The sequence below is a fragment of the Ogataea polymorpha genome, assembly GCF_001664045.1.
Source record: "Ogataea polymorpha strain NCYC 495 leu1.1 chromosome Unknown OGAPOscaffold_5, whole genome shotgun sequence".
Lineage (NCBI taxonomy): Eukaryota > Fungi > Ascomycota > Pichiomycetes > Pichiales > Pichiaceae > Ogataea > Ogataea polymorpha.
The window spans coordinates 113,120-137,340 of record NW_017264702.1 but is presented as its reverse complement, the minus strand read 5'-3'; the positions used below and the strand labels follow the sequence as shown (position 1 = coordinate 137,340).

General features: G+C 45.9%; 17 protein-coding genes across 17 annotated transcripts; 9 read left to right on the top strand and 8 right to left on the bottom strand.

Annotated features, from left to right (window-relative positions):
• Window positions 1–7: 7 nt before the first annotated feature.
• OGAPODRAFT_13571 (uncharacterized protein) lies at window positions 8–952 on the top strand (the record flags this gene model as incomplete). The annotated part of the gene is made up of 1 exon (XM_018353374.1): window positions 8–952. One exon carries the CDS (start codon window positions 8–10, stop codon window positions 950–952), a length of 945 nt encoding a protein of 314 aa, XP_018209659.1.
• Window positions 953–1,656: 704 nt separating this feature from the next.
• OGAPODRAFT_76997 (uncharacterized protein) lies at window positions 1,657–2,819 on the top strand (the record flags this gene model as incomplete). The annotated part of the gene is made up of 1 exon (XM_018356259.1): window positions 1,657–2,819. The coding sequence occupies one exon, from the start codon at window positions 1,657–1,659 to the stop codon at window positions 2,791–2,793; it is 1,137 nt and encodes a 378-aa protein (XP_018209658.1). The 3' UTR covers window positions 2,794–2,819.
• A 41-nt stretch (window positions 2,820–2,860) lies between these two features.
• On the bottom strand, window positions 2,861–3,298 carry OGAPODRAFT_13569 (uncharacterized protein; the record flags this gene model as incomplete). The annotated part of the gene is made up of 1 exon (XM_018353373.1): window positions 2,861–3,298. The coding sequence occupies one exon, from the start codon at window positions 3,296–3,298 to the stop codon at window positions 2,861–2,863; it is 438 nt and encodes a 145-aa protein (XP_018209657.1).
• A 382-nt stretch (window positions 3,299–3,680) lies between these two features.
• Window positions 3,681–6,838, top strand: OGAPODRAFT_76996 (uncharacterized protein; the record flags this gene model as incomplete). Its single annotated transcript, XM_018356258.1, has 1 exon — window positions 3,681–6,838. The coding sequence occupies one exon, from the start codon at window positions 3,681–3,683 to the stop codon at window positions 4,998–5,000; it is 1,320 nt and encodes a 439-aa protein (XP_018209656.1). The 3' UTR covers window positions 5,001–6,838.
• OGAPODRAFT_16735 (uncharacterized protein) lies at window positions 3,751–6,838 on the top strand. Its single transcript, XM_018354635.1, has one exon. It carries the CDS (start codon window positions 5,143–5,145, stop codon window positions 6,331–6,333), a length of 1,191 nt encoding a protein of 396 aa, XP_018209655.1. The 5' UTR covers window positions 3,751–5,142; the 3' UTR covers window positions 6,334–6,838.
• On the bottom strand, window positions 3,751–6,904 carry OGAPODRAFT_94564 (uncharacterized protein; the record flags this gene model as incomplete). Its single annotated transcript, XM_018357568.1, has 1 exon — window positions 3,751–6,904. The coding sequence occupies one exon, from the start codon at window positions 6,902–6,904 to the stop codon at window positions 6,338–6,340; it is 567 nt and encodes a 188-aa protein (XP_018209654.1). The 3' UTR covers window positions 3,751–6,337.
• Window positions 6,905–6,952: 48 nt separating this feature from the next.
• On the bottom strand, window positions 6,953–7,933 carry OGAPODRAFT_16734 (uncharacterized protein). The gene has a single exon (XM_018354634.1). It carries the CDS (start codon window positions 7,909–7,911, stop codon window positions 6,967–6,969), a length of 945 nt encoding a protein of 314 aa, XP_018209653.1. The 5' UTR covers window positions 7,912–7,933; the 3' UTR covers window positions 6,953–6,966.
• A 25-nt stretch (window positions 7,934–7,958) lies between these two features.
• OGAPODRAFT_16733 (uncharacterized protein) lies at window positions 7,959–8,901 on the bottom strand. The gene has a single exon (XM_018354633.1). It carries the CDS (start codon window positions 8,801–8,803, stop codon window positions 7,973–7,975), a length of 831 nt encoding a protein of 276 aa, XP_018209652.1. The 5' UTR covers window positions 8,804–8,901; the 3' UTR covers window positions 7,959–7,972.
• Window positions 8,902–9,004: 103 nt separating this feature from the next.
• OGAPODRAFT_76992 (uncharacterized protein) lies at window positions 9,005–10,114 on the bottom strand (the record flags this gene model as incomplete). The annotated part of the gene is made up of 1 exon (XM_018356257.1): window positions 9,005–10,114. The coding sequence occupies one exon, from the start codon at window positions 10,112–10,114 to the stop codon at window positions 9,314–9,316; it is 801 nt and encodes a 266-aa protein (XP_018209651.1). The 3' UTR covers window positions 9,005–9,313.
• A 42-nt stretch (window positions 10,115–10,156) lies between these two features.
• OGAPODRAFT_94560 (uncharacterized protein) lies at window positions 10,157–11,714 on the top strand (the record flags this gene model as incomplete). Its single annotated transcript, XM_018357567.1, has 1 exon — window positions 10,157–11,714. The coding sequence occupies one exon, from the start codon at window positions 10,157–10,159 to the stop codon at window positions 10,835–10,837; it is 681 nt and encodes a 226-aa protein (XP_018209650.1). The 3' UTR covers window positions 10,838–11,714.
• Window positions 10,258–13,274, bottom strand: OGAPODRAFT_94559 (uncharacterized protein; the record flags this gene model as incomplete). Its single annotated transcript, XM_018357566.1, has 1 exon — window positions 10,258–13,274. The coding sequence occupies one exon, from the start codon at window positions 13,272–13,274 to the stop codon at window positions 10,866–10,868; it is 2,409 nt and encodes an 802-aa protein (XP_018209649.1). The 3' UTR covers window positions 10,258–10,865.
• A 116-nt stretch (window positions 13,275–13,390) lies between these two features.
• OGAPODRAFT_94558 (uncharacterized protein) lies at window positions 13,391–15,824 on the top strand (the record flags this gene model as incomplete). Its single annotated transcript, XM_018357565.1, has 1 exon — window positions 13,391–15,824. The coding sequence occupies one exon, from the start codon at window positions 13,391–13,393 to the stop codon at window positions 14,939–14,941; it is 1,551 nt and encodes a 516-aa protein (XP_018209648.1). The 3' UTR covers window positions 14,942–15,824.
• Window positions 13,506–15,824, bottom strand: OGAPODRAFT_94557 (uncharacterized protein). The gene has a single exon (XM_018357564.1). It carries the CDS (start codon window positions 15,815–15,817, stop codon window positions 15,011–15,013), a length of 807 nt encoding a protein of 268 aa, XP_018209647.1. The 5' UTR covers window positions 15,818–15,824; the 3' UTR covers window positions 13,506–15,010.
• Window positions 15,825–16,573: 749 nt separating this feature from the next.
• On the top strand, window positions 16,574–18,301 carry OGAPODRAFT_94556 (uncharacterized protein; the record flags this gene model as incomplete). The annotated part of the gene is made up of 2 exons (XM_018357563.1): window positions 16,574–16,585; window positions 16,859–18,301. The coding sequence occupies 2 exons, from the start codon at window positions 16,574–16,576 to the stop codon at window positions 18,299–18,301; spliced, it is 1,455 nt and encodes a 484-aa protein (XP_018209646.1).
• A 125-nt stretch (window positions 18,302–18,426) lies between these two features.
• Window positions 18,427–22,115, top strand: OGAPODRAFT_16732 (uncharacterized protein). The gene has a single exon (XM_018354632.1). The coding sequence runs from the start codon at window positions 18,567–18,569 to the stop codon at window positions 22,065–22,067; it is 3,501 nt and encodes a 1,166-aa protein (XP_018209645.1). The 5' UTR covers window positions 18,427–18,566; the 3' UTR covers window positions 22,068–22,115.
• On the bottom strand, window positions 22,098–22,937 carry OGAPODRAFT_94554 (uncharacterized protein; the record flags this gene model as incomplete). The annotated part of the gene is made up of 1 exon (XM_018357562.1): window positions 22,098–22,937. One exon carries the CDS (start codon window positions 22,935–22,937, stop codon window positions 22,098–22,100), a length of 840 nt encoding a protein of 279 aa, XP_018209644.1.
• A 53-nt stretch (window positions 22,938–22,990) lies between these two features.
• On the top strand, window positions 22,991–24,159 carry OGAPODRAFT_94553 (uncharacterized protein; the record flags this gene model as incomplete). Its single annotated transcript, XM_018357561.1, has 1 exon — window positions 22,991–24,159. One exon carries the CDS (start codon window positions 22,991–22,993, stop codon window positions 24,098–24,100), a length of 1,110 nt encoding a protein of 369 aa, XP_018209643.1. The 3' UTR covers window positions 24,101–24,159.
• Window positions 24,160–24,221: the final 62 nt, after the last annotated feature.

Below are 24,221 nucleotides of genomic sequence, written 5' to 3'. Positions count from 1 at the left end.
AAACAACATGAGTAACGAGTCGGCAGAGATGCTTGCTTCACAGCTCCTGACGGAGCATCTTGGTTTTCAGCCTATCTCTGTGATTGACGATATTATCAACATGATCAATGAAATAATGTATCGATGTACAGAGCAATTGGAGCTGGCTTTGATTCAAAAGAAATTCGATAAAGAGGAGGAGGAAAAAAAGCAGCAAGAGCGCGTCTTCCATTCACGCAACGATGATGACGACGTGATAGTCAACGAGGAAGAGACACAAGAAAAAACGAATACGGGGTTTAGCTACACTGTAGAAGACATACAGAAGGGAACGGCCACTCTAGAATCTCTGATGGAGCATGTGATCAACAAGAACTTCGACAAGTTTGAGGTGTATGCGATGAGGAATATACTGAATATACCGGAGGATCTCGTTGCTGGAGGATTTGTGCGATTGAAACACCATCGTGGGATGGAAATACGCGATAGTATATCTGAGGAGGCACAAGAACTGGACTCTGAGTACGAGCGACTTGTGCGCGAGCTGGAAACGGAACTCATCGTCAATAAAGTTTTGAACCAGATGCTCTCCAAGTTCAGATATTTGCTGGACTACTCGAGAAAGCTCAAGGCAGAGCTGTCTTTTATCGACCTGAAATCGGAGGAGTCGCTAAATGGTGAAACAGGAGCTATCCTCGAGAAACTAGCCCCTTTGAAGGAAACTTACAAGTTTTTGATCAACGAAGTGAAGTATGTGTATGACAAAGTGGAATCCATGAAGGAAGTTTTGGATGACCCCAAAATAGTTGCATTTGATCATTCCGAGGAAGATAGGTATTTGAATGGGCGCATCAAGGGGATATTTGAAGAGCTGGGTTTAACGAAAGTCGATAAGAGTTCTGGGTCCAATCCCCAAGTCCACCTAGATCTGGTGCAAAAATTGAACAATATCTTGGATAAGGAGTTACAGTGACGCGACAAGAAAAATGTCGTGTTCTGGGGTTGACGGATTAAGAGCGAAGGAGTGTCATAGAAGTGTTTTGAGTTCAGCCTGTGGTTGCAGAAGCATCTTCATCGCGAATGTCACGCGCTCTAGGATTTTGAAAGTCGATGTATTATAAGTGTATATTAGGATTATAATAAGTTCGGATATTTAATGTCAGAAACTAATATTGGACATCATAGGTCAAACGGGACAGCACGAGAGATCACTTGGAAAAATACAAGTGATGACGTTCATACACACCAAATACTCTCTAAGATAGAGGCGATGGCGAGTTCTAAACAGACGTTGGCCACTGTCTACTATGGCTAATTGGCAAAATCAACATTCCATCGTCAAGTGTACATAAATATAGCCTATTTGGACAACAAAAACTAGACATCAACTTGTGCAATGCGATGAAAAACCGTCATGTAACACCAATATCATGTGGGCCGTAGTCATTGATCACCCATATATACAGATGCATCTCGCAACTTTCTTACAAAGCCTTTCTCACAAAGTGAACAGCAGTTGGAATAAGCCACAGACCAACTGCGATGACAGCAGCCAGCTTGAAAGTGGCCTCGTTCTGCATTTGCTTGAATTTCTTAGCGTCTTCTTCAGAAAATCCATCCATGGTGAAATAAAAGATTTTTAAAAAAATAACTGTGCACGGTTTTTTTTTAAAAATTATGGACGAAGGAGACGAGACCAATCAGCTGGCATCTTCCACGGGGCAATCCCCTGCTGCCCCGGTGGAGGCCCCAGAGCCTACCAGCCCAGAAGCTCCAGATCTTGAGGAAGACATCAGCAAGCTCGAAGCTCACAAGCGCGAACGTAGCGAGGAGGCGGAAACTGAGAAGAAACCGAAAAACAAAAAGCTCAAGCGCAGTAAAGGCACACCACAAGAGGACACCGAAGTTGCCGCACCAGAAGAAATTGAAGAGGAAGATGAGCAGACAAGGAAGAGAAGAGAATTTGAAGAGAAATTTGCTGCGGTGCTTAGGAAACCCACCAAGCGCAAGAAGAACGACGAAGTGGATTTGGAGGCGATGCAGGACGAAGCCATTGCCCACTTGAAGAACATGATGAAAGATGCCGCTGAGTTAGACATTGAATGCGTCAACAACAAGCGTCCGGCTACGCACAAACTGAAATTGCTACCGCAAGTCAAGGATACACTTTTAAAATCGAACTTGTACGACTCGATTCTCGATAACAACTTATTGGAGGCCGTGCGAATTTGGCTGGAACCACTTCCCGATGCTTCGCTCCCCGCATTTGAAATTCAGAAGACTCTCTTTAGCGAGCTTACAAAGCTTCCAATCAAAACGATTCACCTCAGAGAGTCAGGGTTGGGTAAAGTGATGTTATTCTACCAAAAGTCAAAGAAAGTGGAACCATCGCTGAAAAGAACGGCAGAAAAGCTCATTGGTGACTGGACTAGACCAATCATGGGCAGATCAGACAACTACAGAGCGAAGAAAGTGCAAACCGTCACCGTGGATGTGGACAGATTGCAAAGCATGTCTCCAACACCAAAACCCCAGCAACCCGTTCGCAAATCTCTTTACCAGGAAAGTGCAGATAGGAGAAAGCGTGCTGCGGCACCAGAAGCCCGTACCAGTGTTTATACTGTCGCACCCCAGGTGAACTTGAATTCCATTGGCCAGCAAAAGAACAGCGCTGCTGCGATGGGCGTTGGATCATCTCTAAGCAGAGATGAGAGATTCAAGAAACTGAACCAGAGACTCACGATGCTGAGCCAGAAGAAAAAGAGCACCAAGAAGGGAGGTGTCTCTATCGAAGGCCGCGGCTTGGCCATGTAACTATAATAATACTGCTTCTACAATCATGTCTGTACCAGTTTTTATTATGTCTTATTGCTCTTTGTACCTAAGATCTTGGCTTTTCCTTCTTCTCCTTCCAGAGAGCCAACAAGGAGACACCAGCAACCTTGACGACCTTGAATCTGACACCTGGAATATCACCCTTGGCCTTACCTCTTCTACCGAAACCAGCAAGAAGGACCTCATCGTTCTCGTCCACAAAGTTCAAACAACCATCGTTTGGAACGAAAGCAGTGACCTTCTTACCGTTCTTAATCAGTTGCACTCTGACACACTTTCTAATGGCAGAGTTTGGTTGCTTGGACTCGATGCCCAACTTCTCAAGAACAATACCCTTAGCGTGGGAAGATCCACCGAATGGAGAGGACTTGTAAGCAGTTCCTAACAGCCTGGACTTGTATTGTTTGTCTGCCCACTTGTTGTTTCTTCTGTGCACTCTCAGCTTTCTGGCGGAGTTGAGTCCTCTAGGCTTTCCTTTTCCCATGATTGAAGTTAGTGATTGAGTTGCAAATTTTCAGAAAAATTATTTAACAAGGCTCCAGGGTAAGAAATTAGCCCTATTAGCAGTCACGTGCCACAATTCTAAAATCACGAAAAAAAAAAAGAGTACGCCTGTCTCTATAGGTTGATGGAGAAAACATCCGTGCACCGCATATACTGGATGGCCAGGAGCATAACCAGATGTACCTTCATCTCACTACGGTAGGGTACTTATCTCGCGGAGCTGTTTGGCATCGATTATCTCGCTGTGGCAAGTACTTTAGTACAGCCTTGATTGGTTTTTGTGCCAAAGCTGCAGTGTCTAAGGCCTCAGAATTATATTAGTCGTATTTAGTCGCGTCGATCGGCCTTTTAACCTAAATTCAATGTCTGCCGCGCAACAGCTGATAGCACACTATCTCAAAACCAACAATCTCACACGCACTTTGGAGGCATTCGAGCTGGAGCTCAATAAGAAATTTGACTGTTCAGTTGAGGAATCATTGGAGACCATTCTGAAGGACAGACTTGCCTATCTGTCGTTGGAAAAGCCGGAGTACAAGAGCACGAAGTCTCTATGGACCGTTGATGCGCCAAAAAGACACGAGATTTTGGAATTGGGCACTCTCAACTCCCTTGTGATATCGTCATCCTTTGTAAAGTTAGAGATTGGCACCACAAGTGTGTCCTTGGGACTATTCGTGACCAATAACAAGCAGGTTCACTTTTTCGATCTAGAGAAGCGCAGAAACCTGCTAGTCAGAAACGACCTCCATGATTCAACAGCAACAAAGCTTGTGGCAGGAGCCGACGGAACTGACATCCTATTCTCTTGCGGCATGGATGGGAAATTAAGGGTCTGGAGAGTCAGTTACGATAATGAGTTTCAGCTGAAGCTTTTGAGTGAAGATCAATTACATAAAAGGCTCGTTCTCCAAATGAAATTCAGGCAAATGGATAGAAACTCAGGCTTTTTAGTCTCCACTGGATGGGATTCAAAACTGGTGGCCACTAAACTCAATCTTCAGGATGGAACCATCGAAAAACTGAACGAGGTGAGTTTGCTTACCAGAGCAAGTTGCCTGCTGATCACCGCGGACTCGAGCAATTATCCTGTGATTCTTGTGGGACGCACAGAGACTTCAATGGTTGGAGTGTACACCATCCACGATCGCATTTTTGAGATTGGACGCTTGGCACTGAACGACTCTGAGTTCTCGAGCCATTCGTTTCATCCCATGGCATTTGCAATGACTGAGAGTGATAATGTGGTAGCAGCTACCAACCATATTCCCTATATGAGATTGATTACCTTCAAAGTTCCGACGATTGCCGATCTCATAGGCGTTGAAGAGACAGAAGTGGCCGCAAAAATCGCTGCGGCGAGCAGACTGGCCACAGACAGCGAGTCTTTCCAGACGAATGTAACCATCAGAAGAAACATTATCGTCTCCAATTTTAATTCAATGTCTCCCCAAGACAAATTTTCTGACCCCATAGTGATAACAAGACCCCACAAAGATGGGATATGGATATTTGGAGACGACGGTATTGTCAGAGGCTTTGACGTGGGAGCAGGGTCTGTGGTTGAGGAACTGAAGACACACGAGGGCCGGGTCAAATCTGCCTTTGTGGCTGAGGTGGGCAACACAGAGACTATCGTGAGCTGTGGTGCCGTAGATAGGGTTGCAAGTGTTTGGCAATAGTGCCTATGAGATTTACAGGCCGTTGCAATTTTTTCTGCTCCTCAAATCTCAATAGAACAGAAAATGATCACGAGATATAAATATTTATTGATAAGGAGCAGAAATGTAGATCCTCATGTTTCCGGGGAGGGTGTTTTCAGGCATGGAGCTGGAGGTCATACGGGACATTTTTGAGAAAGAGGTGGTCGATAATGACGCCTTTCTTTCTCGGTCGGACATTTTTTTACAGCCCTTACCTGAAGACCAGGGAGCAGTCGATCCGAATGACATCACCAGTGATGCATGGATCGATAACGACCAACACACAGATATAACGCTAGTGAACAGCCCAAACATGCCCCTGTTCAATGTTCTATTTGACACCGATGACATTGTAAATGAGTCGCTGGAAGAAATCGATGGTTGCAACTCGTTTCGGAACTCTTCAGAGCTGGTACATTCGCAAGTTTTGGAAGACTACATGCCAACTCCTGAGAACTCGTATTCATATACCTCCGAAAAGGCAGAAATTACAGATCTGATGCTAGAGATGCCAGAGAGCTCTGAATCGCCCGACTCAAGAAGAATGTCGTTTTTGGATAATGATCAGCTGACTGGATTGCAATCAAAACGCAAAAGGTCTATCCAGGCAAATCCAGAAGGACAAGAAGGTGTAACCCTAGGCCGAAAGGTCAGAAAGAGCACACTTGTCGAAGATTTTGTGAGCGTATTCGAAAAAGGAGAGCCCGAGTACAGGGAAATAATCAACATGCATCTTATCCCCTATTGTTCACTGAATGAACTGGACCCAGACTTGTTTGTGAGCCGTCTTCAATACAAAAGAGATCATTCATGGGCATATGAGATAAATAAGAAATCAAATATCACTAGCAATCGGCTGGTCCGGTTTGCCAATCATGATAATGTGAATTTTTATGAACCGCGAGTCTTCAGGTATCTGCGCACGAAAAACACTTGCAAAAGACACAAGAGAGAAGGATTGTGTTCATTCTGCAAACCAACAAAACAAGACTTTCAGAATGACTTCAATAATCTATTTTTTGACCTGAACTCGTCTGGATATTTACACCATCTGACGAAGCAGCACGGCGTTTTTAGCAACGGCTCAGAAATGCCATTACCAAAGCTGATAGGGTTGCACCCGGAGCTGAAAAGCAACAAGAACTCAGCAAAAATTGGCCATGTGTACGTCGCCGTCTGTCCGATATGTAACGAAAAGGTCAAGGTGCAAGATTTGAGTCCCGAGAGCAAGGTCTCGGGAAATCGGTTTTTAGCATACTTCAGGCACATGCTAACGCACAATGTTAAGAAAAACAGCGGCAAAGGACGATAGAGCCCTAAAACACTATTTCATTAGGAAGGACATTGTATTTTCTTCCATCGGCACGCACAGACTCTCGGTTTATATCCCGTTTCAAAGCCTTTCGCATATCAAAAGCATCAATCTCGTCGTCGATCTTATTTCTGTTCATTTTACTTTCGTAGTCTCCATAATAGCCCACAACCCGACGGTAAACAGAGTAGCCCAGCTTCTCATACAGCACAATTGCCAGCTTATTGTTGCATCGCACAAAAAGATCTATGAAGTAAACTTCGTATGGCTCGTTCTCTGTAAATCGTTCTAGCGAAGAACATAATGTTGAGGCTAGTCCAATCCGTCTATAATTTGGATTCACGGTGACAGCACTGATGTGTGCATGCCAATCTTTACCCTTACCCTCTGTTTTGGCCAGCATGTAGCCCTGCACGTCGTTGGATGGAGAAACTACCTTATAGAATAGCGATGGCCATTCTGACAGGTACTGGAGATAGAAGTATAAGTAGAAATTTTCAGTGAGTGGATCAAGGTTGACCGAGTTGAGTTCGAAAAGATCAGTGGCAGAGAATGGTCTGATTGAACTCATACTGATAATAATTTTTTTTGAGAGTGATTTTACACTATTTTTACTTGTACAGCTTTGATTACTTATGCCCATTCAGGGTTTCTAAATCCTCCACGACCTCCCCTTCCTCTTCCACGACCTCTTCCCCGCCCTCTGTATCCTCCTCTGCCTCTATTGTGCCTAAGAGAAGATTGGCCGAATGTGTCCAGGTTGAGTTTTTTCTCCTCCTGCCATCTCATTCTGTCGGAAGCTGATTGCTCCGTGGACGACGAGATGTTGTCAAAGAACGACGATTTTTTGTTGTAAAACGTTGATTCGGCATTTTGCAGCTCGGCTTCCTTCTCAAACTTGGCATTATTGGACTCGAAATCGAAATCATCTCCAATTGGAGCCTGGGGCTTTTTCGTGCTTTGAGACTGCTTGATAGCACCCTTTTGGGCTTCAGAGTTGGAGGATGCAGTCGATTCCTTAACCGGAGATTTGTCGTCTATAGACTGAACAGGCTTAGGCTCTGTCTGCTTCTCAGTTGGAGCGCGATACTCTTCTGCTGCCTGTTGCGCTGGCTGAGTTTGTTGCTGCTGAACTGGTGATTGAGCCACAAACTGTGACGATGGCTGAGCCTGCGGTGCGACAACTTGTGAGACTGGCTGTGGGATTTGCGGGACAGGCGACTGCACTGGGGCCGGCTGTCCTGGCTGAGGACCAGGACTTGGGAAGGGCATTTGGCCCTGAGGGAAAAAGTTGGCAGGATTAAACATGGGAATGGGCTCCGGAACAACCTGTTCAATCGGAACCTCCAAAATATTGAGTGTCTTGACATCAGGCCCGCTCAACATGATGTGCTCGTAAATTTGCGTCGAGGGATAGACAATTCTGTTTGGGTCAAGAATTCTACCTTCCGTCCCAAAAACCCTCACATTTTTCAAGGCAATGGTACCCTTTGTGCCATCAATACTCTCAAGAATTCCAACGTATCTTATGTCCGCTTGAGAGATTAGGGAAATAGTCTTTCCAATGTATTGCGACATGACGTTGGAAAAATAATAATCGAAATTTTAGAATTTATTTTTCTATCGTAACTATTACATTTTACCATCTTCCGGTTCCAAAATCGTAGCTAGTTTGTCCGCCGCCAACAACGTCGCCATATGTCGTACCATTGGCTCCACCGTAAACTGTCTGTCCTGCATATGCTGTGGCTCCATTGGCCTGTGCCTGGAGCTGTTGCTGGTCTAACTTGTCAAGTTCAAACACAATGTTGGCTATTTTCTTTTGCAGCTCAATACAACCTTTGGAAAACACTTCATTCGGTTTTAGTGGTCCTGTCGTCTCCAAGTTTACATAGAAACGATTAGGTTTTGCGTTGTAATCGAACCTTTCGCCGGGGACAGGAGGCTCCTCCCACTCGCAGTTGGCGCTCTTAGGCCACTCCTCCTCAACACTTTCTTCAAACCAGTAGTCTGTATGTTTCAGCTTATTCCAAGGGTCATACTCAAATCCTATGGCAGCGCATGGAGACCATTTGGCATGCTCCTTAGCAATTCCTTTCTTGGCCACGCATCTGACATGCAGCTGTTGATGTTTCTTGAGTTTGCACAGCAAAACCCCTTTTCTTTCGGGATCCCTCACTACCGGAGTGCCCAGGTTCAAACCAGTGTTCGGACTCACGATCGTGAGATGACTAGAGTACACGTTCATGGTTTCGTCGGAGTCACAATGGGCTCTCAACTCCAGCGTGACAGAGCACTTTTCGCAGTGATCTTCGCATGTACAATCTCTTGTGTACTTCAGTTGATCAATATCCTCGCTCTCCAAAGGCACGAGACCCAGTCGGTGAGAAAGAAACTCATCTGCGAGAACACTGGTGTTCACCAGAATTTCCACCAAATCGATCGCCAACGTCGGCACCTCCGCCAGCATCGTTCTCCGCAAGGAGTTTGCCAAAGAGAGATCAACATCGCCCAAAATGAAGTCGACCTCGTCTCGGCCTGCCTTACGAATAGTCACCTGTGGCTCTTCAGACATGGTGGTGAATTTAAGTTTTTTTTTTTGTTTTTCGCCACAAATAAAAAACGAAAGCACACCGAAAACCCATTATCTCTCCTTCATATGGCCCAGAAGATAAACATCCCAGACTTGCGCTTCGAGCAGGTCTTCAGAAGGAACCTCCTCAGTTATGCCAAGCAAAGGAAGGGCGCACACGCCACAGATGCTGACCCGCTTCCCATTATTACTCCGTCTCTCGTCCTCTATGCGATCCTCAAAGACCAAGTGCTGATGCCTTTTGTCCAAGGCTTTGCTGTCGCTTTTGGTCTCATGTTGCTCCGTCCTTGGATCCATAAAGCATATGAGGCTGGCAGATTGGTTGGCGTTCGTCTAGTGACTAGCATTGGTAACGTTACAGCAACTTTAAAACCGTACAAATGATACCTAATTATCCAGCTTCTCGTTCCAAGCACAACACTCCTCAAATTTCACCAAATTGCCTCCAAAGAGGTCAAGAGAGCTGCCATATGTCAAGTCCACCTTTCCACCACTCAGCCTGTCCACCAGGGCCAGGTCTGTAATGGACCTTGCTCCACCAGCATAAACAACGGGAACAGGCGACCATTCACCAAGATTCTGCACCAACTGCTGATCTATTCCATTACAGAGCCCTTCCACATCAGCTGCGTGCACCAAAAATTCTGAACAGTACTGGCTCAGATCTTCAAACAATCTCTTGCTCAGCACGGTCTTGGTTAGGGTCTGCCATTTATTCATAGCTACCACCCACGATGTTTCCCCTTGGTGCTCCACTTTGCGGCAGCTCAAGTCAATAACAAGCCTCTCAGGTCCAATAAGCGCGCTCAACCTTTTCAGTCGATTCCAGTCCAACTCTTGCTCAGGGAACAGCCATGAGGTGACTATCACCTTGGCCGCTCCGCTATCAATCCAATATTTAGCATTCGAGATGTTGATTCCTCCACCAATTTGTAATGCATTCGGCCAAGCCTGAAGAGCCTCCAAAGCAGCTCTATCGTTGCTCTCCAGAGAGCCGAGCTTAATCACATGCGTGCGTACAACGTTGTGTTTCTTGTATATTTGGGCATAATATGAGGACGAATGCGTGCTGACGAAATTCGTTGACACCAGGTCCTCGTTTTCCTTATCGTCTTTCTCGAGCGTTCCGCCCACAATCTGTTTGACTTTTCCGGCGTGGATATCGATGCACCCAACGTATCTAGTCATGAAAAATAATTTGGAAAAAAATGTCTAAAAAAATAATTTTTTATGGCTCCCTTAGTTGTTAAGTTTGAGGACAAATATACGCCCACCAAATCTCAGCCAACCAAAGAGGACAAGAAAGTCTTGAAAAGTGGTAGGCCGATTACACTTGAAGAGCTGAAACGCAATAAAAAAGCTCAAGAGGAACAGCTTCTCAAGGGGTCAAAGTCTAAAAGCGATGAAGAGGATATAAAAAATGATATTGCCCTGGAAAGATTGCTGAGCGAATCACATATACTTGCAGACACAAGAGGAAGTATATACTCGGGAGCAGATCTTACACTTCAGACGCTGGACCATGAGAATCCAGTGGGGAATGCCCGCGTAAAAGCTCTAAACAGTCGAATTCAAAAAGTGGCAGAGGTTAATGGAAATGGCAAGAAGAAGCTTGAAAAAATGCCGATGGAGATGCGAAAGGGAATGATCAAGGCACACTTGCGGAAGGTCGAAAAATATGAGCGCGAGGCAAAAGATGCTGGTATAGTGCTAGCAAAGAAAAAGAAAGAAGAGTTCAGACAGTTGAGTGATCGTGGGGTCACCTCTATCAGCACAAGAATCGGGAAAGGTATTAAGAAGGATAAAAGAATTAGAGATCGTGGCCTGAAAATCAATACTGTGGGAAAATCTACCAGAAACGGATTGGTGCTCTCGCAGAAGGATATCGATAAAATCAATAAGGGACGCTAGGACGTTTAATATATATGTTTGATTCGGGTTATTCATCCCACTCGAGTCTGGCCTCTCTGAGCTTGGTGATTTTGTTGACCAGCTGGACTAATTGCAGACGTTCGGCGATTTTGGAAGCTGCATGCAAAGCTCTCTCATCCCGTAGCTTACTTGCCAGATAAAGAGCGTCGTGAAGGTTGCTGTCGTTACAGGACTGGCCGAATTGTTTTAGGAGCGCTGCATCGTATTTGACACTGATGTCAGCCAAACGCTCCTGCGCAGTCTCGTCGACCACGTCGTCGTTTTGGATTGCGTCATTGAGCAATTCTCCCAAGGTAATATGTCGCACCAGTTCTTCTTCAGGGTCCTCTTCCTCTTCTTCCCCGGTAATTGGAAGTTTCACTGGAATTTCTAAAGGCATGGCTAGCGGGAAAGAAGGATATTCAGACCCTCTTGTGACTATGGAGTTGAAATGATATTTCAAGAGTCCCAATGGCCAGCATTTTATATCGTCACCAAGAGCCAGCTTTTTGACCCCCGCAGCGGTGTCCAAAATAGGAATCCAGGAAGCCTGCAGTGGATCTCTCCATCTGGTAAGTATCAGAAGATAATCGTCAGCCCCAACAACACAAGGATCACCATCAAGAGAGAAGAAAAGCCCCTTCAAAGGATACGACGAGTACGACCCTCCAGCCAGGGCCAATGGAAGATGCTCGTTTCGCTGAAAGTATTTTCCGTCGAGATCTTGCACATTGAAGTTCAAAGACCCCGAATTGTAAGTGACGGTAAACAAATACTTGTCGCTATTGACACAAGCAACCACAGGGGCTGTTTTTTCGATTCTTTCGATTCGGCCAAACAAGCTGTATTTGCGGACAAAACCAAGAGAGGTGGCGACATATATCGAGTTCTTGCTAAGGGTCACGCTGGAAACGAACTCTCCGGGCTGCAGGAGAAGTGTCCTGATCCAGGTATCCTGCTGGTCATGTGACTTGTACATTATGGTAGATTTCTTCCCTTTGGTAGCAGAAGCGAGAAGAATGCCGTCTTCGGTGATGGATGCCACATTGAACCCATATAGATCTTTAAAGTGATACTCGTTATGTAGCCCTTTGTCGAAGAAACTGACTGTAACTGTATTGTAGCTTTCCAATTTGACTGTCCAAGCGTATCCAACGGAGTTCATGGTCAGATATTTCCTGTTACCGTTCCACGGCGTCCCGCCTGGAGAATAAGGCTGAATTTCAAATGAAGGCCTATAAGCAGTCTCGTCAATGACCACCTTGCGTTGTTTTATGGGCTGGTTCGTCTCTAGAGAGCGTTTCTTCTCAACGTAGCCTGAGCCATCGTCATCGACAATAAAGTCGTCTTCGGGCGCCTCGTCAAACAGTCCAGTCACCTCGCTCTCAGGCTCACTTTCGGCCTCATCGGCGACCACCTTGCCTTCCCTTGTGCCAGTTTCTGCCATAGGAACAACCGATTCATATCTGATGATGTGACCATGATCCGTTCCAACCACAATGTCAAAATTACCATCTCCACGGCCCCACGACAACGAGCAGCCATTCTCCGGCAAACTATATACCCTGGCGGATTTTCTGGAAGCTGTTTCCCAGATAATAAGTTTCCTGTCTTGACCAAGAGAGGCCAAATGGGCACCGTTGGGAGACCACTTCAAATCCACTAGGGGCTTCTCGTGTACTTGTCCCTGGAACCTGAACTCTAGAGATGAGAAATCCGTCCGGTCGTACACCTCGATCTCCCTGTCCTTGGTGGGAATAGCAATCAGATCTCCATCTGGGTGCCAGTCACAGCCACACACGCCAGCCATGTTCTTGGCTTCTGGCGGGTGAGTCCCAAACGAGTCGTCGAGATCGATATCGTCCTCGTCCTCGTCATCCAATAGCTTGTGTTTCTCGGTAATATTGGTGTAGACATATTTTTTCACCGGCTCGGCCGTGGAATACGCGTATATTGAAACGTCTCCGTTAGAAAGAGACACAGCTGCCAAATCGCCGATGTTATTGTACCCAATTGCAGTCACCTGGTCGCCGGTATTGATAGATTTGATGCTAGAGTCGGCTCCAAGAGCCACCAGTTTCAGCTCTCCGTCAGAGCCCCCGCAGAGCACCATCGAACCTCCGTGAGTGAACACAGCGTCTCTCAAGCTTAACGGCGATCTAACCAGCTTTCCCATCGATTGAAGAGAATCCAGGTCATAATATTCACAAACTCCACTTTTCGAAGTCACAATGCCGTACCTGTGGCCGTTCAACTCTCCCACCTCGAACGAGCTCACTTTCCCTAGAATGTCCAACACCTCAGGCTCACGCTCCGGGTTCAACACATCGAATACCTTCAAAATGGAATTAGTACACACGTACAGCTTAGAGCCGTCACGTGAATGGCGTACAAGCGTTGTTCCAGCGGTGACAAAGACCTGCTTCAACGAATCCATGTTAAATTTCGTGTAACAAATGGTACGCGTTATTAGATCTCGAAAATCGGTGCACGGATGCGATAAAAAAAATATTCTGTAAAAATATAGTGGAAAAAAATTTTAGATCCACCATCATGTCGGATTCGTTTTTCTCTGACCCTTCGAAGAAGAGAAAGCGTCCATCGCGAGGACCCGAGAAGTCCAGAAAGAAGAATGGATCAGCCCCAAATGGTCGGCAAAAGGAGATCCCCGAAAGCTCCAGCGATATAGACGAGGAAGAAGTGCAAAGTGATATATTTGATGAATCGTCTTCAGTTGTATCTGAAGAGGAAGAAGAAGACAACTCCAGCGAGGAAGAACATGCAGGCGAAAGTGCAGCAGACAAAAGAAGACGCATGGCCAAACAGTATTTAAGCGAATTGCAGGCGGAAGCTGAGGTGTATGACTTCGACGCCAAAGATTTGGACGATGACATTATTGCCTCCAGGTTGCAGAAAGACGTCTCTGAGCAACAGGGACACGTTTACCAATTCATTGGTGACAAATTGCTATTTGAAGAGGCCAAGATAACTGTTGCCAGGGCCCCCTGTATAGGGCTGACGGGAGTTGCAGTACGGTATCCCTACGCCTTCACAATTTCTAAAGACATGGAGCTTGCAAAGTGGAACGTGAAAGACGAAGACAAAAAGCCTGTCAAACTGAAGTTTGTCAAAGGAGGACGTAAATACACAGAAATTTCAAAAGAGCAAATGAATAATGGCCACTGTGACGAGATACTATCTGTGGCTGTGAGTCCCGATGGCAAGTATGTTGTCACGGGAGGTCGTGATAAGCGCATTATTATTTGGAGCAGCGAAAATTTGGCTCCGATCCGTGTTTTGGAGACCCGCGATCGTCGAGGAGAGGTCTTAGGACTAGCGTTCCGCCGAAATACTGATCAGCTGTACGCGGCCTGTGCTGACCTCAAAATCAGAACCTATAGCGTCAATCAACAGGCACAGCTAGAAACGCTTTACGGACATCAAGACTTGGTTGCTGATATCGCTGCATTGGCTCAGGAAAGATGTGTCACTGTGGGATCTCGAGACCGGACTGCTATGCTATGGAAAATAGCAGAAGAGACAAGACTCACATTCAGAGGCGGAGACACGCCCAAGGCAGGTATTGATTTTTACGCAGAGGGTAGTATTGACTGTGTCTCGATGATTGATGACACTCATTTTGTCACGGGATCAGACAATGGCAACATATGCCTATGGTCTCTAGCCAAAAAGAAACCTTTATACACAGAGAGACAGGCACACGGACTTGAACCTGAGATGGAGCCTTGGAAAGCTAGCGCTGAGAGTAACCTAGAGGAGGCGCGGTTGCAAGTCCCAAAACCACAACCCTTCTGGATCACTTCTATTTACGCCGTTCCCTACAGTGATATTTTTTTCTCTGGGTCCTGGAATGGAGAGATTAAAGTTTGGAAGCTGGAGAAAGACCTGCGCAAGTTTGTTCTGATCGGCACGTTGGAGAGGGCCAAAGGCGTGGTGACGAGGATTAGCGCCCACCTCGAAGACGAGCAAGTGCGGGTGTACGCGTCACTTTCAAAGGAGCACAGGCTGGGACGCTGGATAGCCGGAGCAAAAGGTGGCAGGAACGCATTGTACTCGTGTGTGATAAATATAAAGGGTAATTAATAATACATAGCAAGAATTAGCCGGTATTTGAAGTAGTCTTACATAAATCGAAAGCAACAGGGGTCAAATCTAGATCAGGGCAGCCAAAACAATTCCAGTCAGGCCGAAGGCGAAACCACTTATTGGAGCCACTCCGTTAGCTTGAGCGCTGGAAGAAGAAGAAGCAGCAGTGGAAGTTCCTTCGTCATCGTAGGTGGAAACTGAAGTAGAGCTTGAGCTGGCTTTCGAGCTGGACTTGGTCGTCTTCGACTTAGAGCTCGAAAAGGAAGAGCTGACGCTCGAGGACTTGACGGCGGATTTGCTGTAAGCGGACGAAGGAGCCACCGAGGATCTTATTGGAGCCCTCGAAGAGGATGGAGCTGCCGATGTCACATATGACGTTCTCAAAGTGGAGGATGGCACTGTTGAGCGTCTGCTGGACAGAGCAGAGCTCTGGGAAACCTCCTGGGAGGAGCTCACAGTAGCAGCAGAAGCAATAGCTAGCAGACCCTTGGCCTTCTCCAACGAAAGAGAAGACTCAGCAGCAAGGGAGGCTGCAGACGCGGCGGAAGCAGAGGCTTCGGAGGCCTCAGAAACAGAAGCAGCAGAAGCTGCCGCGACGGAAGCCGCAGAAGCAGAGGCAGCAGAAGCAGAAGCCGCAGAAGCAGAAGCCACACTAGCAGCAGAGGCAGCAGAGGCAGCTGAAGCGGAGGACTCACTGGCAACTGATGCCGCAGACGCAGAGGCAGCAGAGGCGGACGACAACGATAGAGCAGAGCTTTCGGATGGCGATAGCAAGGTCTTCGTCACGGTGACAGTGACCTGCGAAGTGGTGGTTTCCTCGGCTTTGGTGTAAGCTGACAGCAAAAGAAGGGGCACAAAAGTTTTGTAAAGCATTATTATTGTTTTGGGCTAACGAGTGGAGGTATTTGGTTCTTTCAAAGAGTGATTATAAAAGTAAGCTCTGGTAGCACAAGTGAGAGTGATTCTCTCGATTTAAGGAATGACTGTGGTAAGTTTCAGAGCTTGTTATTCAGTTGAGTAAGAAGAAAACGAAAATACGTTCAGAAAACAAAGTTGTGTTGTCCAAGGTGCGAAGTGACTGGACAACTCTGCAAAGTTTTAGTTATGGAAATGATCAAATGTAAACAAACAAAGTAGTGGACAAACAAAAATAATTGTTAAAGTACAATAGGGGCATTGTAGGAAAAGTACACAGATGCCTGTTTAGGATTTCCGGGTTCCCAAAAGAGCAGTCATGTGCAATATTTGTCCGCAGAAAGTGATCTCCAATAAAGGATTAAGGCCAGACCACTGTTTGGACAATAACCAAAGGGCATTGGCTATTGTGCCCCTTGCAATATGGGCAGGGTAAGCAAGGACTTCTTATTCCAGAGATACAACAGGGCCTAACGGCCTGAGTGTGCTATAGGGATCTTGCCGAATCATACTATTTTTGTTTTTTTGGCGGGAATGCACAGAGAGAAACACAGGAATGGATGAGCAATTTCTTTCGAGTCGTGAAAAGTCAAGTCTACATTAAATTTGGTGCTGGCTTGCTGATGAGCCAGAGCTACGCATAGCAACTCTAATAGGTACGGAAGTTGGCACGTCAGCTCGCTTGGATCTGTTAGCGCAAATCATTATTAATACATGAATCTAACGGTCAGCCCTTCACCCAATAAATTCGCAGATCCGTACACTTTTTTATTGTACGTCTATTGTAGTATTTATTGTTGTAAAACTGAAATTCTTGCTCGTCCACTAGAATGCTTTGTTGCTCGAAAAAAAGAAAACGTTGGCGAAAAGTTTTGGAGCGAGAATAAAACGCACGAACAAAGAAACAAAGAAAGGTTTTTTATCAATTCTGGTCTCACAATAAATAATCCAAACAAGGTTTCTTAGACCTCAAGAGATTACTATAAACCATCCCCAAAGATGGAACAGTTTCAAGTGGACCAGGACGGCAAGAGAAGCTTGCCGCCCCTTTCTCACATCATTCCGGGCCAGACACAAGCTTCAAGCCAACAGCACTCTCCCAGCACTCACCAGTCAAATTCAGGGTCCAACTCTCCTCAACCAGAACAGGACAAGCCAGAGTCCAACGATGCAATAACCCATGTTCAGCAGCATGATCAAAAGCTTTCCCAGCAACCTCAGCATCAGATGTCTATCCCTCAACCATCTCAAATACCTGTACAATATCAACAGATCGCAGTCCAACAACAGTTCCCACAGCAGGCAGCGATACAGTACCCACAACAGTTGCAGCAGCAGTACCTGATGCAGGCTCTTCAAATTCCGCCTCCACCCCAACCGCCTCAGCTGGACTCCTCCAAACTATTTGAAAAATGTACCTGTAAGCAGGAAGGAAACCGGATTCCTAGGCCTCGAAACGCTTTTATTTTATTTAGACAAAAGCACCATCAGGCACTGTTGGAAGAAGGCAACGTGATCAGGACCAATCCAGATGTGTCCAGAGAACTGGGTCGCAGATGGAGAAACCTACCACCAGAAGAAAAAGAATACTGGAACAAACAGGCCGAAGAAGAGAAAAAAAGACACGCAGAAAGATATCCGGGATACAAATACACCCCTAGAAGAAACAGTAAAAAGAATTGTCCTCACTGCAGCACAAAACAGGCAATAAGAAACCATAACTTGGCTATGCAGTCTTATATGGCCCAATATCCTAATCACGCGTATGCCTTCGCCTTAAATGGCAACCAATATTTCCCTCAACCAGTGGGAGCTGCAAATGGATCGGTTTCTCAACAGCAGGCTGTTCAGGCAGTGCAGCAACAAGCGGCCTCGCAAATACCTCAGCAGCAGGCCTTGTACTACCAACCTAACATGGTTGCTATGCAACCTCAACAGTTCAAATCAGATGACATTTACCCTGCTCTTGCGAGTGCATCGACAGGGACCCAAAGCTCGATGAGCCAGCAACCGAGTAATAAGAACTCTTCATCTCCAAATGTGGCGCAACAATCTGCCACTATGAATGACCAAACTCAATACATGACTTTTGTCAACCAAGTAAATGGACAACAAGGCGCAAGATATTCTAACGGCCAAGCTCAGCAGCAGCAGCAGCAGCAAATAAAGGCTGAGGCGTCACAGACACCGAATTACTCACAAATGTACATGTCACAGATGATGGACACTAATCAAATATACGCAACGATGAGTAGACAGCAACAGCAGCAGCAGCAGCAGCAACAACAAAACATGTACATGAATCCAATGTTTGGCTACGATTTCCAACAGAGTGCCCAAGCCCAAGCCCAAGCCCAAGCCCAAGCAATGCAGATGTCATTGCCATCGATCAACAATCTCTCTCTGCCACCACTCAACATGAATCAAAAGAATGGAGGCTGACTATTCCTACGCTATAGTTATAGAGTATCTGATTACATGTATTTGATGTTGCGTATTTGCTTTAAAATCTAGGCAATTTAACCGATTGTAGAAAAATTTCCTCACAGTTTTGCTAGTGCTCAGCCTCCTTTTCAAAAAGAGTAGCCCTTTAACAATAATAAAAATCGATAAGTGGACCCTACCGAAAACGAGGCACAATTCAAAAGCTGCATATATGAACCAGTGTGCTTAATTGATAAGTGAAACTGAAAAAAAATCATTCTAAATGTCCATCTCAAGGAAAACCACCGATCTTGAGGCCAGGGACAGGTTCAGAGTTTCAGTGAATGATCTGGGCGCGCTTCATGATCCTAAATCCCTGATCAAACTCCAGGAGCTCGGAGGCATAGACGCCCTCGTGTCAGGGTTGGCCACCGATGAGGTTAGAGGGTTGTCCAAAGATATTCCTCAGACAGAGCTCAAACAACGGCAGCATGTTTATGGTGTGAACATGCTTCCCAAAAAGGCAAGCAAGTCGTTTTTGCGGTTGTGCTGGGAGGCTCTGAAGGACAAGATTCTGATTATGCTAACCGTTGCGGCCATCGTGTCTTTGGCACTGGGTCTTTATGAAACCTTTGGCCAACCTCCTGAATATGACGACGAGGGTAAGAAGCTGCCTAAAGTCGAGTGGGTGGAAGGTGTGGCCATCATTGTGGCTATAGCTATCGTTGTGATCGTGGGATCTGTCAACGACTATAATAAAGAGAGACAATTCTCGAAACTGAATGCCAAAAAAGACGATCGTAATGTGATCGTTTACAGGTCGGGGGAGAAGCAATTCATACCTATTGGACAACTTCTCGTGGGAGACCTGATATATGTGGAAACCGGTGAAGTTGTCCCTGCAGACTCGGTTTTGGTTTCTGGTGAATGCGAGTGCGATGAAAGCTCTCTTACCGGCGAAACACATGCCATCCGCAAAATTCCTGCAGCTTATGCATTAGAGCGTTACAAGGCTCTTGGCAACGTTTCCAAGGACATTGGTGACAAAGGCGTTGATGATCCAATGTTGATATCTGGGGCGAAGTTGATCTCTGGCCAAGGAAAAGCTATCGTGACAGCTGTTGGCACAAATTCCATGCACGGGAAAATTATGATGTCGCTTCGTCATGAATCAGAGGAAACTCCACTGCAGGCAAGACTTTCTCACTTGGCAGACGGTATCGCAAGATTCGGATTTTTGGCAGCCATTATACTGTTTATCGTCTTGTTCATAAAGTTCTGTGTGAAGCTGGGAACCGACTATAAGTATCTCACAGGTGCGCAGAAGGGAACGAAATTTCTGAACATTCTTATTACGGCTATCACAATCATTGTTGTGGCTGTGCCGGAAGGCCTTCCGTTGGCTGTGACGCTGGCTCTTGCTTTTGCAACTACACGTATGACTAAGGACGGTAATCTGGTGCGTGTCTTGAAAAGCTGTGAAACCATGGGAGGCGCGACGGCGATCTGCTCCGACAAGACTGGAACACTCACAGAGAACAGAATGCGCGTTGTCAGAGGTTTCATAGGCGACAATGATTTTGATTACACCGTTTCACGGGATAATGGTGAGGCCGACCTTGGGACTATTAGCGACAATCTAAAAAATAGCTTACTTGACAACATTTTGCTAAACTCGACGGCTTTTGAAGCGAGCAAGGAAGAGCAAATCTCTCGTGTGCAGAAAAAAGGACTTTTCAAGAAAGGGGACAAGCCTCAGAAAGCAAAGGTTGAAGAGCCATTTGTTGGCTCCAAGACAGAATGTGCCTTACTTCTTCTTGCTCAGGAGCGGTTCCATGCAATCAACGAAAATACACCGCTGGAACTAATTAGAGAGCAATCGCAACACCGTATAGTCCAGGTGATTCCGTTTGAGTCTTCTCGCAAATGGGGTGGAATTGTGGTCAAGACTAGTTCGGGCTATAGATTTTACATCAAAGGGGCTTCTGAGCTGGTTTTTTCCAGATGTACTGCAAGAACCACCTTGGACGGCAAGATAGTGCCAATCACCAGCGCCACCAAAGAGGAAATCACATCGAAGATCACCGATCTTGCAGAGCACGCACTTCGGACACTCTGTCTTGCTCACTGCGATTTTGAAGGATTGGAATCGTGGCCTCCTGCCAATATGGCCAAGTCAGATAACAGAAGAGAAGCTGATCCGAATATTCTTTTTGGGGAGACAGTTGAAATCCTGGCCAACGACGCTAACGCTGCAGCAATCCAAAACACCAACCTTCCAAAAATAGTTATTGGAGGGGAAACCACACCGAAGCGCGAGGGATTAGTTTTGGATTCCCTGGTGGGTATCCAGGACCCTCTTCGAGAAGGCGTGAAGGAAGCTGTTGCCAAATGTGCCACTGCGGGTGTTCGTGTGAGGATGGTTACAGGTGACAACATCTTGACGGCCCGTGCCATTGCCAAAAATTGTGGGATTCTCAACGAAGAAACATTCAACGATCCAACTGCATGCATGGAGGGCCCTGTTTTCCGGACATTGAGCCCACAAGAGCGCGTCAACCTTGTTCCCAAGCTCTGTGTGCTGGCCCGGTCCAGTCCTGAGGACAAGCGGATATTAGTTGACACTTTGAGAAAACAAGGAGAAGTTGTAGCAGTGACTGGAGACGGTACCAACGATGCACCTGCATTAAAACTTGCCGACGTTGGTTTTTCCATGGGTATTGCAGGTACCGAAGTCGCCAGAGAAGCTTCCGATATCATCCTGACAACGGACGATTTCTCATCGATCGTCAATGCCATTAAATGGGGAAGAACGGTTGCCACTTCGATTCGCAAGTTTGTTCAATTCCAACTCACTGTCAATGTCACCGCTGTTGCACTAACATTCATTTCTGCCGTCGCATCGTCTGACGACAGTTCAGTTTTGACTGCTGTCCAGTTACTTTGGGTGAACCTTATCATGGATACTCTAGCTGCGTTAGCTCTTGCCACAGATAAGCCGGACGAAGACATCTTGAATAGAAAGCCAGCTGGTCGCCACGCTCCTCTTATTTCCACCTCCATGTGGAAAATGATTCTCGGACAATCCATTGTTCAGCTGGTTATCACTTTTGTGCTCCATTTTGCAGGAGCCAAAATATTTTTCCCTAACGGTCATGTGAATGATCACCAGTCGACTCAGATAGCTGCCATGACTTTCAATACTTTTGTTTGGTTGCAATTCTTCAACCTTTTTTTGACACGGAAATTGGATGAGGGTGATGGAATTAAGAAAGTGAAGGATCGCATCACTCGCTCTAATCTCGACTTTACTCAACATTTTTTCAGAAATTGGTATTTCATTTCCATTGCAGCAATCATCGGCGGATTCCAGATACTTATCATGTACGTGGGAGGTGCTGCTTTCAGTATTGCCCGACAAACGGGTGCAATGTGGGGGACTGCCGTTATCTGCGGATTACTCTCCATTCCTGCTGGTATCATTATTAGAATAATTCCCGACATTTGGGTGGAAAAGGTATTCCCTACCAGGGCCTTCAACAAAGTGATCTCCTTACTGACTTTCAAGAGAAAGAAGAAGTCGGACCCCGAGTTAGAGTCCGAACCAGGCGATTTCAAGGATGAAAATGAAAATATATTGAGTGTGTCGCATATTAAACATATCAGTGATGGAAGGTCGAGATCTTCCACGTCCACAGACACATCTGTTGGCTCGCAAACTACTGATAACACATTATTCTCTCAAAACGATAGCAGATTCACAGCGCATTCTCAGGATCTATAGGAAATCATGTACATTATGATTAGAAAATCACTATTTATAAAATTTAGCAAGGTACCGTTTTTTCTCGTTCTCCAGGAACTGCGCAAAATCAGCATAAACAGGGTAGAACCTTGTTAGGCTCTTAAAAAAGGGCGTCAAATCCACAAGAACCTGTATTTTCTCCACGAGATCATTGTTTACCTCGCCTAAACCCTTTTCTTTCTGTATTTGTTCCATAATGGTTTCTTCCAGGATGTTGAGCGAGGACGAGAACGTGTCTAGTGACACATTGGTGGCCGCCTCTTCGGAGGAAGCACCTGTTGGCGCTAAGGAAGATAGTTGATGCGTACCATTCACATTTTCCTCTTCGATTGCGCTCGTCAGCACCACTGCTTGGACGGTCTCAAATATATTCAGTACCGCTTGGATGCGGTCTTTTACTAACTTGAGCGTTTGAATGTTATTAATCAACTCCTGCGATTCTGGATGTTGTCGTACATTATTCAACTTTTCGTTCACGTCGTCCATATCTCTATTGAGAGAGTTAATAGAGGAAGCGAGGTACTCCACGTAGTACTCCAGCCTGGTGATGCCACCAGTATTTTCTGAAGCATATGTTATTATCGATGACGAGTTGTGCAAATCCTGAAGCTTTTTCTCAAATTGGTGTGTGAGCTCGTTGGTGTAGTAGTCCAAATGTGTTAATAGTGAGAGGCATTTACCTTGTAATGCTTTAAGAGAGTTCGGAGATGCAAATGTCACGGACTTGTTCTTTAATTGAGGGCCATTGAGGTTTAGTGAAGATGTGAATAAAGCGTCAAGGTAGTCGTGAGGCACAAAAGCGTCATCAAAAAACATTGACAGGACCTCATTTTCCTTTTCTGAAGACATGACAATAATTCGAGAAAATATTATGATTTATTTCTAAACTTTCTGCACAGCCGATGATAGACAAGGTCATTATTCAGCATGATTTCCGGTACGTGATACAAGACGTGCAAAGGGGCGTGGTGGAGAAAGAAAGATTCTGGATCTATATCAATGACGAGCGAGCCGACTTTGAGTGTACTGGCCAAGATATCGTCTCATTAGGAGCATGGAAATTTGAAGAGAAGCACGGAGACATCGTGCTGAAAAATGGATCCAAGAGCATCACCCTGAAACAGCCTTTGTCGGTCACGAATGCTGATTATGAAATCAGCTGTCTGGCTGCCACAGACGATGGCCAACGTGCTATAGGTGGCACACAGGGACAGCTCAAGTTTATTAGTTCCGACGGCAAGTGTGTTGAGGTGGACAACGCCCACTATTCAGATGTTCTACAAATACAATACTTTCCAAGCAAACAGGTGGCCATGACAATTGGTCTCGATTTCAGCATCAAGATCTGGTCTGTGCTGGACGGAAGCAACCCAAGAACGATGCGCAAGCATACAGCAATGCTCACAGCCCTCGCTGCCATAGGACGTGGGAGAAACATTGTCTCTGGAGCGCGTGATGGTGCGCTTTACATATGGGAGTGTGCCAGTGGACAACCAGTCTGGGAGTTCCGGCGAGTGAAAAATATGACAGACCCTGTGGTGGGACTCGCTGTGATAGATACTGAGGAGACCGGGAATGATGCTCGGCCAGTATCTGACTCCATATTTTACGAGACAGAAAACAAAAACCTGTTGGTTGGCTACGAAAGCGGTGTGGTGTCAACGTACGATTTGGGAACACGCTGTTTTCTTGGTGAGTTCTCAGCTGGGGACAAAATGTCGGCATTCGCTGCTAATAAGGAGATTTTGGTGACCGGCCATTCTGATGGCACGATAAGGTGTTTTCGAGGATCCGAAAAGATATGGGAGCTGCATAGCGATGAGGAAGTTCGCAAAATACAAATATCGGACCGAAAAATCTTTTGCCTTCAGAGACAGGTGGCAATCGTCGACTACAATGGAAAAATTGACTCTATATTCAGCGATTATTACGGGCTGAACGATTTCTGTGCAATTCCTGGTATCTTATATGTCGCGTGCAAGGACAAAACCTTGAAGAAGATCAATTTGTGAATACAACTCTACACCAGTATTATGGTGAGATGCGACGCGTAAATAAAAAGTGCGAAATATTTGATGGCAATTTACTTATCTTCCCTAATGCTAAAGCCCGGTATTATTTTAAGTATTTGCA

What these genes read in the sequence shown, in the direction of transcription:
- OGAPODRAFT_16733 (XM_018354633.1), bottom strand. Translation starts at nt 8,803, where the DNA reads ATGCTGGCGGAGGTGCCGACGTTGGCGATCGATTTGGTGGAAATTCTG.
- OGAPODRAFT_16734 (XM_018354634.1), bottom strand. Translation starts at nt 7,911, where the DNA reads ATGTCGCAATACATTGGAAAGACTATTTCCCTAATCTCTCAAGCGGAC.
- OGAPODRAFT_94557 (XM_018357564.1), bottom strand. Translation starts at nt 15,817, where the DNA reads ATGCTTTACAAAACTTTTGTGCCCCTTCTTTTGCTGTCAGCTTACACC.
- OGAPODRAFT_16732 (XM_018354632.1), top strand. Translation starts at nt 18,567, where the DNA reads ATGTCCATCTCAAGGAAAACCACCGATCTTGAGGCCAGGGACAGGTTC.
- OGAPODRAFT_16735 (XM_018354635.1), top strand. Translation starts at nt 5,143, where the DNA reads ATGGAGCTGGAGGTCATACGGGACATTTTTGAGAAAGAGGTGGTCGAT.